This window comes from Enoplosus armatus, chromosome 8, assembly GCF_043641665.1.
Source record: "Enoplosus armatus isolate fEnoArm2 chromosome 8, fEnoArm2.hap1, whole genome shotgun sequence".
NCBI classification, from domain to species: domain Eukaryota; kingdom Metazoa; phylum Chordata; class Actinopteri; order Centrarchiformes; family Enoplosidae; genus Enoplosus; species Enoplosus armatus.
In genome coordinates this window covers 11,706,608-11,719,553 of record NC_092187.1, presented here as the reverse complement: position 1 = coordinate 11,719,553, position 12,946 = coordinate 11,706,608, and the positions used below count along the sequence as shown (strand labels likewise).

The 12,946-nt window shown below is 42.0% G+C and overlaps 1 protein-coding gene across 1 annotated transcript; it reads left to right on the top strand.

The window, feature by feature from the left end:
• The first annotated feature begins 692 nt into the window (after positions 1-692).
• slc16a4 (solute carrier family 16 member 4) lies at positions 693-12,691 on the top strand. The gene is made up of 8 exons (XM_070910489.1): positions 693-818; positions 1,086-1,218; positions 1,420-1,563; positions 1,725-1,886; positions 1,985-2,635; positions 7,718-7,929; positions 10,165-10,258; positions 12,483-12,691. Exons 1-8 carry the CDS (start codon positions 702-704, stop codon positions 12,689-12,691), a joined length of 1,722 nt encoding a protein of 573 aa, XP_070766590.1. The 5' UTR covers positions 693-701.
• The last annotated feature ends 255 nt before the right edge of the window (positions 12,692-12,946 follow it).

Below are 12,946 nucleotides of genomic sequence, written 5' to 3'. Positions count from 1 at the left end.
ACTTGCTGCGACATAGACACACTTAATGTAAACACTGCTGAGACATTCAGTCAAGCGCAGTAGCTGTAATAAGAGCAAAAGAGGTGGAAAAGTAACTAGGTTTAGCTGTACTGTAACTGATCTGTTTCACAGCTCAGTGACTTTACAAGTTAATGCAGCATTACTGTCTACTGTCAGTTGTCCTTACAGGATCATTTTGTACCGTGACATGTAACAAATTAATGTCAAACATCAGTTGTCTCCTTGAATGGTTCAAAATGATTTGATTGACTTTTTGGGTCTACAATTTTCTGTAAAGTAACTTGAAGCAAAAGCACTGAAAAGAAAAAGAAATTCATATCATAGTTTGTCTTATTTAGAAAATAATCAAGCTTTTCCTCTTGAGAAAGAGTCTGCTTGTCTGTCTCCTCAAAAACTAATATGCTACATACTGTTATGTTGTTGTTGTTGTGACATCAAAATGAAGAGACGGAGATTCACTCACAGAATACAAATGTGTTGATACTGATGTCTTTTTCCTTAAAAATGCAATTATGCTGTGCCTATAATAACCATAACTGGTTATATCCACATTACACACGTGAAAACATGTAGTGCATTTGTGCAGATGTCTGGCCTGTGATACGATGAATGCTTCTGATTAGGCAGTCTATGAGATTTTGTTTAGTTATTTGTTTTCTCCTAGTGAAACCAAGGCAGCCATGAACCTGTTCAGGAAGGATGCCATGACCACTAAGAAGGAGAAGGAAAAAGAGATCCAGTATGAGGACCCTCCAGATGGAGGTTGGGGCTGGATGGTGGTGCTGCATTGCTTCCTGGTATGTTTACCTCCCTCATCTCTCAAACATGCAAATGTTTGGTCCATTTACACTTGTTCTTCAATCACCAGTTTTTGTGTGCAATGATGGTCTTTTTCAAGTGTCGTTTTAATATTTTTGTTTCCTTTTCCTAAGTCTCTATATGTGTTTCACAGAGCTCATCCTGTAACAAGAACACTAATTAAGCCTAAATGTAATTTATGCAGTCTCTGCTGGCTCTGATCTCTCTCCCATTATTTGCATGTATGTGTGTGTGTGCTTACACAGGTAAATGTCCTAGTGATGGGAACACTGAAGAGCTTTGGGATCTTCTTCGTGGCGTTCCAAGATGAGTTTGGAGGCTCGTCAGAGAGCATCAGCTGGATCGGTTCCATCATGTCGAGTCTGCGTCTGTCTGGAGGTTCGTAACTCTGATCTGCATCCCCTCGAGTCCATTGACAGGATATAAAGATGATGATGATATATAAAGGTTTTTCTTGTATAATTGTGTCCTCTCTCCTTCCTGTGAATTTGTAAGGAGCCACTTTGAATTTGAAGCCACTCTTCCTCTGCGTGTTTACACTTGAACAGTAGAACAGTCTTCGTGCTTCCTCTCCTGTAGCACCCCTTGCCTCCGTGGCCTGTGCCAAGGTAGGAACCAGGGTGACCTCCATCGTTGGGGCAGTGCTGGTCAGTGGAGGCTTCCTCATCAGTATTTTCGCCAACAATGTGGTGTTCCTCTACATCAGCATGGGAGTGATAGTTGGTGAGTAGAAATCTTTGGTAAGCCAAAATACCTCAATGAGACTCACAAAGCAAAACCGAGGTCATCCTCTGTCTGAGGACATGTGTTGGATTTTTTCTTGTCTGCCCACATTCCTGTGACAGACGGTGTTTGATAATGATAAACTTCTTCACTCCTCTCAGGAATGGGTTTTGCACTACTATACCAATCCTTCTCAGTGGTCACAGCGCTGTACTTCCGAAAGAGGCTGGCGACAGCGTATGCCATCGGGCGTTCTGGGATGGGTTTGACCTTTGCCCTTGCTCCGTTCACTCAGCTGCTCCTGGACAAATATGCTTGGCAAGGTAGGAAGGACAAATCTGAATACATTTCCGTGTGTGAGAAGAAATACTGCTCATATAAGGTGGCATTTTGGGTTCTGAGCTCTCTTTCTCCCCCACAGGGGCAATGCTGATTCTTGGCGGTCTCATGCTGAATCTGGTGGCCTCTGGGATGCTTCTGCGACCCATCAACGTGAAGCCCCCCGTGTCAAACCCTACCTCTTCTCCCATTCAAACAAGCCCTGCTGTTTCCCTTAAGAGCTCCTCAGAGAAGGAATACACTAAGAGCTGCTTGAATGGCTCCTCTCACTTATCTAATGGCATCTCCAAATCAGACTCATTCCCATCCCCTCCTCCTCCTCACGGGGACACTGAGTACCTGGGGCGCCAATGTACTCAGGAACTCCAGGACCAGTCAGTGAACCCTGCACCGACCAGACTGGTCCTGAATGGTGTGAATGGCCATGAGCCACACCATGACGTGGGTCAGTGTAAACCCACAACTCCAGACAGCTCCACAGAGCTCAATGGCAGCATGAATGGGTCCACCATTGTTGGATTTCCCTCACATGCCAACACACCAAGTGAGGTGACCGTCAGAAAAGCCAAAGTACTGGATTTCTCCCTGCTAAAGGACCCATTCTTTTGCATCTACACTTGGTCCTTGGTCTTTAGTCAGCTGGCCTACTTCATCCCCTATTTCCACCTGTCTGCCCGTGCCAGAAACCTGGGTATCGATGCCATGGATGCTTCCTTTATCATCTCTGTGGCAGGTGAGGCACACATTTCTCAATAGTTGCTCAACTGGTTTTATGATCCACCTTAAAGGAATAGTATGAGATTTTGGGAAATAGAGCTTATTTGCTTTTCTCAGCACATTCCCCAAAATGACTTTAAAACAAAACTCTTTTAGCCTATAAATGTGGAGAGTATGAAAAGTGGGGCTTTTATAACATACAAAACAAAAAATGTCGCTTACATCATACAGTGTTCATGTGGTAAAATAAACACGGATGAAACATCTCTTTAAGGGTGAATCACAGGGCATGGTAACTGTTGCAAGGTTTTTAATTCATTCGAACTATATTTTTATAACATTCTCAATCTCTCCATGAGTTTTTATAGCATTCTGTCACATTTGTGTGAGGCACATGTTCTACTTACAAGCACATGAACATTTTAACACATCATTTTCCATAACAAAAGACCTCCCCTTCTGGGTACCTCTGTTAGGTACAGTACTTCTGTAGACCACATATGGTGTCCCCTACATCCAACGCCAGTACCACCCCTCACCTGACTGCCAGCTCAGCAATTTGATTGGTCTAAAACCCATAGCAAACCTATTGTGTGATAGCGTATTCATGGCCACGTATTTTTGCAGTGTTCCCCCGTTGGCTTCTGTTAATTGTACTGGTAAATTTTTGTCATACTTTTCAATGTAAATGCACTTCATTGCTTGTTGTCTCTCATTTTATCACTGAAACTCATCACAAAAGGTGTTTGCACAAATTATCATCTTCTGGAATGTGGCTGAGAAGAGGGAGGTCCAGGTTTCTTTACGACTGAGTTTAAGAAGCAATGCAGAAAAAAAGTCCTCAGTCAACTTCTAGGCATTAATTATTTGTGAGCTGCTCAGACTCTGCAGTCTTATGTAATGAATGTGCTTACATAAAAGCTGAACTTTGGTCCACTGGCCAGGGCGGGCGGGTTCAGCAGTATGCCATCGATGAGGCCACTCCATATGAACAGAAAACAGCATTAACATTTTGACCACCGTCCACATGTGCATGTAATTCTTTAAGAGTGCTTGGTCAGGCTTTGTGAATAATTGAAATGCTCCAGATGGGGTTGTGCGTTTATGAGTTACACGCTTCTGTTTTATAATCTATCTCGTGGTAATCAGTCCCCAGCAGACAGAGATAGTGTTACCTTTGATGAGAGGTGTCTTTTAGATAAGAATAATGATCTGTTTTCACTCACTTTAGGATGTAATAATGGGAGAGGGTGTGAGAGACGCTACAGTACAAAGTAACACAAGAAGTGCTTCATACATTTCTTATTATGAATGGAAATGGTTTTAGATTGTCTAAAGGACTGTTTTGGTGATGCATTTTTGGCATAAGTACAGTATGTAGACGGCCTTGAAAAATTGTAATGTGTTTTTTTTGTCAGCATTGGTTTGCAACAGCGGCTGGACACCACCACTGCTGGAGAAAATGGGGATTATGAAAGAAAGAGGTCTCAAGAAAACACTATAGCCTGCACAAGAAACACAACAGGACACACACAATGGATTGAGCCAAAACTAAGATTGGGGTCAAATAACACTGCAGTATACAATGACACAGTATACACTAACATTAACTGACAAATGGGTTCTCAAACCAATCTCTACAATGTTTATATGGAGGTGTAACGTAAACCAGAGGATATAGATGTCTGAATTTCCCCACGATGGTCTGTGGGGCTACTTATGAGCTTCGCGCCAGCGTCCAGTGCCAGCGAGCAGCAAGACTGACAGATTCTTTTGACTCAGACACGTTTGTTCTGTCACATTCTCTGGTCATGTGCGCTGCAATGAGAGAGACAGAGTTAGAGAGAGGGGGTGCCACCCACACCACAAAGCCACCATCCCAGTGTCCCGCTGTCCCTCTTTCCCCGACCCAGCGCTTGTTATAGAGGCCCATTGACTCGGCTGAGGGAGGGAGGCCACTATCGTCCGGGTCAGTCTGTTCGTCAACCCTCAGCCACCAACTCTGGAGCTAACTGGAGTCGCTAAGCAACAGCTAACTGAGTAAAGTTGCTGGCGTGGTGACAAGAGGGGCTCCCAATTTAGTTTGGGTGTTCAGTTCTAAAGTGGGTGATACTTTGCAGAGGAGCACTGAGGCGTACAAAAGAGGAGGCAAGACAAGCCAACTGCAACCTCAGAGAAGCTGGGAAAACCAACATGCCTTTTACAACCCCTTAGCTTTAATCTAGTGACACAATGTCCCTCTTTGAAGCAAAGGGAATGGCATCGCTCCATGCCTTGCAAACACCCCAAGGTCTGTCTAGAGGCATTCACACACACCTTCTACACCTGTCTGCACTATGGACAGAAATGGACAGAACTAATAATGTCCCTGATGCACTTGGCTTAAGGTGCTACTTGGAGAGGCCAAATTTAAATTGCATTGTGCTGAGTTTGAACAGGAACAGCTGCAGGCCCGGACCAACCTGCTGAGGCTAAAACACACAAACAAACTCACAACTCGTCTGTATGCAAGCAGGGGACACCCCGGGACACTGTCTTGGGTCGCTAGAGGAGGACACATAAACACAGCACAGCTGCCTCATGTCATCTTTCTAACCTTGGAAGAGAGAGACGCTCTAGATAGTGTTATGTAAGAAAAGCAGAGGTGTTCACTGAAGAGGCATTTCATTGTTTATTCATTTGAACTCCATTCAAAGCCTTACAGAGTGAAGATGTAGCTGATTATCATTAATTACATCCACACTTAATATATGTAGAATAATGTAACCTTTATTCACAATAAAGGAAAATATGCATACTTTGCATGGTAACACATATTGTATGCAAACTCATCCATATTCAGCAGAGGTTCCAGGGTTCAAGCTGAGTGTCAGTGGCTGCAGGCTGTTCAGTTGTGGTGCAGAGGCTGAGCAAAGGATGGGTAACTCTGATCTGCATAGAACCAGTTTGTTTCATTGATCAGTGGCTCAGCGGTGCCTGCTTGTAGCTATTCCTGCGACGGTCAATACACCACTGCAGTTTCCGCACCGCCTATCGAGTTCCAGTTGACCTCAGCAGAGAGCAGCACATATCTGCCCAGTCATCATACCAGACTGGAGCAACCAATCAATCAGATAGGATGGAGTGCACAATGAGTAGTTTTCCTGGGTGTTACCAGTGTCATGCAGATGTTAACAAATGGATGTTGCCACCCACTGTTTTTGTCAGCATTCTTGTTTCAGATAACAGGAACAACAGAGTCTTAAAATAGACTAGACATCATGTTTGACACTAATGCAGACCTGTGTAGTTTTGCTGCAAAGCGTCATTTTTCCCTTCCTTTCTTTGCCCCACCCTCTCTCTCTCTCTCTCTCTCACACACACACACACACACACACACACACACACACACACACACACACACACACACCCATGTGTAGATGCGCACTCATACTCCCTCATAGCTTTGCTTTTATCAAGCGTAAAATAACTTGATTTTAAAGGTACAAGATACTCTCACAGGTCACCTACCTTTGGGTAGATGCCTTCACATTACTTTAGCTGCCCTTAAACTACACTTTACAGTGTCGTCAATCTCTGACAACTGTGGTCTGCTGAAGCAAGTCCCGTCAGGATTGTCTCAACACCGAAGAACAAATGTGTTTATGGTTTTATGACATGTCATTGTTCAGGAAACATGTCCGCATGTAATTATCTTGGAGAGGAGCTAGTGGTGTGGCAGGTGAATGCAGATGAAGTGGAGCGATGACACACCACATGGTGGTTAAAAGTTTATGTGGAACTTGAAGGGACGGTTCACCCAAATTACAACAAGACCAAGAGTCTATAGCCACACTAGCGGCTCTGCGAGACTGTACTTAGGCACAGCGGTGCTTTGAACTAAATGATAATGTCAGTATGCTAATATGCTCGCAATGACAACTCTAACATGCTAGATGTTTTGTAGGTGTTTGCCATGTTCACCATCTTAATTTAGCATACAATTGCTAATTAGCACAAAACAAGTTCAGAGGAGGCTGATGGGAATGTCAGTAGTTTTGCAGGTATCTAGTCATAAACCAAATTATCGGAGAACTCGAAATTTTGGCCTGATGATAATTTTATGGCAATGCATCTAATAGTTGAGATATTTCAGTCTGAATCAAAGTGGTGAACCTACCAACAGACCAACCCTAGAGTCATGCTTGCTGCTAGCATGGCCAAAAACATATTTTCTACTAGTGGTATCTAGTCATGCATATAGTTTTGGTTTTACTTACCCCAATTTTGAGATTTCTACTGCAACCCAGTGCTTGCGACATTGAAAAACAGCATTAAAAAAAATCAACAGAAATGTGTCTCCTCAGAATATCAACTGTTTCATGGGGACTATTGAGGTAGAAGTAGTCTGACTCACAAGATGTAGGCTACAGAGCCATGCAGACTAAAACTATCTGCATGGCTAGAAACCATTTAGGTTTTTTTGGAAAATTGGGTGAAGTGACTGTGTAACGTATCTAACCTACATTAGCCATCAGAAGTAACTTCAAAAGTCTCTGGGCATTTGCTTTGCAGTAGCATATTATTTATTTCTAGTGCTTAATAAGCAGTCTGCTTTATTCAGTTAATTACTGCTTTACTGTGGCTGGATCTATTTTTTAAATGTCAAATATGAAGCTTCTTGATTATTGAAGACATTTTTATCTAAAGGTGAAGAGAGTAGCGATGCTCTTGTCATTTTTGGATTCCATCAAAAACTCTATTACCAAAGAGCAGCTTCCTGTTACTACCTGAATATTTTATTGTATGCATTTCCCAGTCAGTCTCTCTTCCCTCTTAGGGACATCTTACTTTATGTTATTTATTCAGGGTAATCCACAAGTATCAATACTGCTTTTTAGGAGTTCTGGCTACTTCTGTAGTATTACCAATATCCTGAGTCTAAAAAGGATCTGTCTAACCCTTTTCTTTTGCTCTCACCACCAAGACTCAACTTTATCTACAGTTTTGTAAAACTATTTTAATTTCAATTTTTCCAACATTGATTTTTTCATTTGTCTTAACAACCAGTTTCTCATCCACCCAATTCATGAGCCTCTCCTGTCTACCTCTGTTGCAGGTATCACAGAGACAATCGCCCAGCTGGCCTCGGGCTGGGTGACAGACAGGAACCTGTTCCATAAATACCACTTCCACAAGGCCTACCTGATCCTCTGTGGCCTGGTCAACCTGCTTTCCCCACTGGCAACCTCCTACATCCTGCTGATGGTTTACGCTGTCTTCTTTGCCATCTTCTGTGGTGGATACATGGCTCTGCTGCTGCCCGTTCTAGTAAGAAGACCACCCTATCTGAGCATGGTTATGCATTTGTACTCCCAAAACAAAGTAACCTCTATTACTAGTAGGGTTGTCATTTTCAGTAATACTTTACATTACAGGTCCCACATATAATTTCCTAGAAAAGAACCGCCAAGAAAATAGGGCCTTTGGAGTCTACAGCCATGCTAGCGGCTCTGTGAGGCTGTACTTGGGCAGAGATGTTTACCATGTTCTATGTGGTACCACGCCACGCTTAGTGTAGCGTGTTAGCATACAAACATTTGCTAATTAACACAAAACACAAAGTACAGCTGAGGCTGATGGGAAGTCATTTTGGAGGTTTTTGGCCATAAACCAAAGTATATTGGATAAATTGAAATTGATGAGCCCCAAAGTTATTACAATTAATCCTGAGGGGAACATGAATATCAGTGCAAAAGTTCATGGCAATCCATCGAATAGTTTCTAAGATATTTGACCAAAAGGGTACACCAACACAGCATGGCTAAAAATGTATTAACAAGTACTTGAGTATAAACACAGCAGTTCTTTGAAGGAAATTCTGCTAAAAATCAGCAACTAACTAAACTCAAATAACTATCTATTTTCCTTATAATTAGTGCCACATTACGTAATTCTTTCCAGGGAACTTGCAAGTAGATTAAAATTACAGACCCATAAAATAAAGTGTTACCTAACTTTCATTGGCAAATTCAAAGGTCTAAGAAATGTCTCAACAAGGCACAGGGCAGTGCAGAGAGTAAATGTAATTCAAGTCTAATCAATTAAGGCAGTTAAATGTTGCAGAATCTGTGGTACCGTTACATAGTTTGCTCTCTCAATATCATTTTGCCTTTTCACACAATCCCACCAGCGTCAGTCTCACAAGATTATTAGTCTGTCTTCGTTTATCATGCAAGACCCCTGCAGTATTGGGCTCTCTAATCTGGTGAATTCACCATAACTGTATTTGTGTGTGGGGACTTTTGCACCACGTAAAACTGGCTTCATTGCACCAATGTGTCACGCACTGAAAGGGAAACGTATCCTCCAAGCAGACCATTGGAGATGTTTCCCAACTGTCGTTATGGGTGGAACAACATTAAGTCAGCGAGTATCCAGTATCGTCAGGTCATATCACACCTGAAAACAAAAACGTGAGGACGTATGTGGTGTGATTTCACTCGGCGATGATGGTGTGGTCTCAAAGGCCAGGACATGCCTCTGGACCTAAATGTTGTGTGATCAGTTTTTTTTTTCCTGAATGTGAATGGAAGAACCAGTCAAACCACTTTTCTTCTTCAGTCAGATTAGAACCTGTATCTCTGCCCTGCCTCGGCCCGTTGATATAAATCGCAGATTTTCCTGACAAGGTTTTCTCTTTTTTCTTTTTTTTACGTCTCCTAAAACATGCCATCATCTCACCTAGTTTCAGTTGGCAAGCAAGGGTTGTTGTAATTTAGGTCAGATGTATATGGTTAAGCAAATTAAGGATTTAGACAATGTGTTTTAATAATCACAATAATAACATTTTTTAAAACCTGTTAATATCAACACATACAGAATTCAAGTGTACTCATTATATTCCATCTCTATTGTCACATAGAACCATTATAATTTCCTTTATAGTACATATAGTACATTGAAGACCCACTTTGATCATGTAGTAATATATAATAATGATAAAATTAAAAATCAACAACTTGCTCACCTTCTCATCAGCCGGTTGTGTTTGTGTATGTCGTTGCTTCACCGACAAGCTGCCGCCATGTCAGCTGCCAGAACCGGCAGCCCCCAAATGCATTTTGCATGTTTTAGACAATTTATTACAAGTCAAGGATGCACTCCCACCCTTTTCCAAAGCTTACCGTACTGTTTGGTTTTTTAAGGTGTTTGTCCCACTCTATAGGCAGGTATTGGTTTTTATTATTTTCCTGACAGGATATAAATTAACGTACAGATCTTTTTTGACAGGTAATCCATCATGTTGAACCTTTTTACTTAAGTGGTTGAATGTTTTCAGCTTCCTGTTAGCTATTTATTTTAAATTGTTGTATGGTTTGGAAAATGTTTATTATAATACGGTAGTGATGTAAAGTATATGTGATTTGTACTGTGCTAAAATGTATGCAATCTTATTAAATGTTAAGTTGGTAAATTTCCAAAATGCAAATAAGAAAGAAGCGGGCAGGTACAAGTCCCAGTGTGTGAACAGTTTCAGGTTGAATGTGTTGTTCTGCTCTGCAGGTAGATCTCGTGGGGTCAGAGAAACTCAACAACTCCATGGGCTTCTCCATGTTCTTTGTCGGCCTGGGTTGCCTCACAGGGCCTCCTTTGGCAGGTGAGTGGATCACGTCATGGAAAACCTCCGGGACTCAGACATGTGCTAACCCACTTTTCCACATGCACACAATAACAAACGCGTACATATGCACTGCATGTGCATGGGATTGTAGCCATGACGTCACCGTCATCTAAAGTGATTTGTTACACAGAGGGCAAGGTGAAGTTGTATGTGTTTCTGTGTGTGTGTGTGTGTGTGTGTGTGTGTGTGTGTGTGTGTGAGAGAGAGAGAGACGGTCCATAAGAGCTTCAAATGGAGGGAGTGAGTGGGGGGATCAGTGAAGGGGTTGAATAGCCTTTCCTATGAACATATATTTTTTGGGGGGACATTGTAGCACATGTTTTCATGGGGCCCTCAATTCCTTGCGGTGCCTCCAAGTGTGTGTCTGCCTGTGTGTTTGCGTGCTGTCACTGTGGAGCGTGAAAACTGAAACGCACAGGAGAAAAACAACCTATAGTTAGTGCAGCCCTCAATGCAGACTGAGAGTTTGGGGTTGCTTTGACGAAAATACATACAGGGGTTACTGGGTCAAGTTTCCTCCTGCCTCCAAGCGAGTCAAGTCTAACCCTTAGAATAACAGTGTTGTGCTCACGGCTGGCTTTGAGTCACTTTGTTTAAGTGATGGCAGATTGGCTTCGTTAGCCTTAAAGAGTCTGTTTCTAATCTGGGATCAGTTTTTTTTATTACATTGTTTTTGTTACATTAGTTTGCGACATATTCCTTCTAATGGCCTTTTCTAGGTCAGCTAAAACAAAACAAAAAAAAAATCAATCATCTCCTTAACACACCCAAACCAGTTCTCATGTTTGATATTTGAAACGCTGAAACTTGCACATAACGTATACCGCATGTCTCATCATGATAAAGACATTTATTGACCCACATTTTTTTTCTGCGTATGAGGCCTTTCCAGGAAAAATAACTTGCCCTTATAGGTAACATTTGGCCCCAGTTAAAGCAGGGGGTTCCCTTGAACCTATTGACATGGTCCCTGCCCATTGAAATGTGACTAATGACCCCCCTTAGGGTGGTACGGAAATAGCGTGTGGCTCTGTTTACCATCTCCGCAGTTCAAGTAAGAAACTGACATTAGGCAAACTGTGGTTCCTCCTTCAGGGCCCAGGTTGTGATAACATCCCTGTTGTTCACTCCATCTCTTCAGGGTAGTCAACTGTTTGTTAATTGTCTCAGCAGCAGCTTAGTGTCGTTACACCTACTTTTTATCTGGTCCGGTCACTTGTCACACACCAACTCACGTCTGAAGTGAAATGTCAACATGGCTCATGTCAAGAAGACAAGTAAGAACACAGAAACACGGGAAGTTATGAGTCACCTGCAATAGTTCACGCATGCTAAAAATGTGAGCCCCACCAAGCTGTAATGTGACTTCAAGTCAAATGGGAAATATAAAGGGTTTACTTTAAAAATGATGCTGGGATTTGGGAAAAAAAGTCTCCTCAAAATGATTTTATGAACCAATGTCTATGTAATTTCTGGTATCTTCTAATAAGCCAAGTTTTATAAAGAAGTTACAAGCTATTAAGATAACACTTGGGTTGTCAGGTTGTGAAAAATCTCTGGTGTTTATCCTTTTTTATTTGTTAATAATGCAGTTATGAATGTTTGTAGTGCATAAATAAATACCTGTGGGGTTTTCTCTCTAATAAGCCATCAAATCTGCATTAATTATAGATGAAGTGTTTTTTCAATAATTGATGGCTGTAAATGCCAATACGTTTTTCAATGGATTTTGGTTTGGACGTTCTGAAGTTCTTTTCCATAAGGTCAGGGGTCATTGGTAGAGTTTTCCTGATGAACTAAAGCGCTAAAAAGACAAAGTGTTTCACTAGAGGACAATAAACATGAACCATAGGAATTTTCACAACCTGGCAACACAAGAGTTGTTCTTATTAATGACGTAATAATTGTATATAATTATTGACTATTATTATTATTTATTATTAAGTATTATTAGAGAACAGTTCAGGGTTGTAAAAAAATATTGTTTCACTATCAACACCCACAAATGAAAAAATGTCTATTTATATTTGTTTTTGTGCCTTTTTCATTGAAAGTCAATGTATGCCATTGTAAATCACTGACAACATTAATAATAATGTGAAAGCTCCACATCAGCACATTCAACTGGTTTGCTCAGCTTGTTGTTCACTGACGAATAGACAGACTCTTAAAGTGTTCCCGTGTTGTTTGTGTGTCGCAGGGTTCCTGTACGACTACACTCAGACGTACGACTGTTCATTCTACCTGGCTGGGCTCTGCTATCTGCTCTCCTCCCTCTCCCTGTTCATGGAGCCGCTGGCTCAGCGCTGGAAGGCCAGGAACAAACTGACCCGGGACAAGAGAGCAGAAAGCAGCTGTAAGACCAACGGCTGCTTCGCCCACGACCGCCTGCAGAACGGCGCTGTGTAGGAATGAAACCCAGGGAAGGCCTTCGATCCTGAACCAGCATGCTCATAACTTGCCATGTGCCTGCATACCTTGGACCTTGGACTCCAGCTTAAAGTCGTGACCCAAGTGGCCCTTAATTTCTGCAGGGGCGTCACACGGGCCGAGGAGAAGAAGGATGTGACCACAGTAACATGCGGTCTAAGAACATACAATAGTCAGGACGTTGGTGAATAGATGATTATGTCAAACTTTTAAAAAGCCAAAATTTTAGTGTTC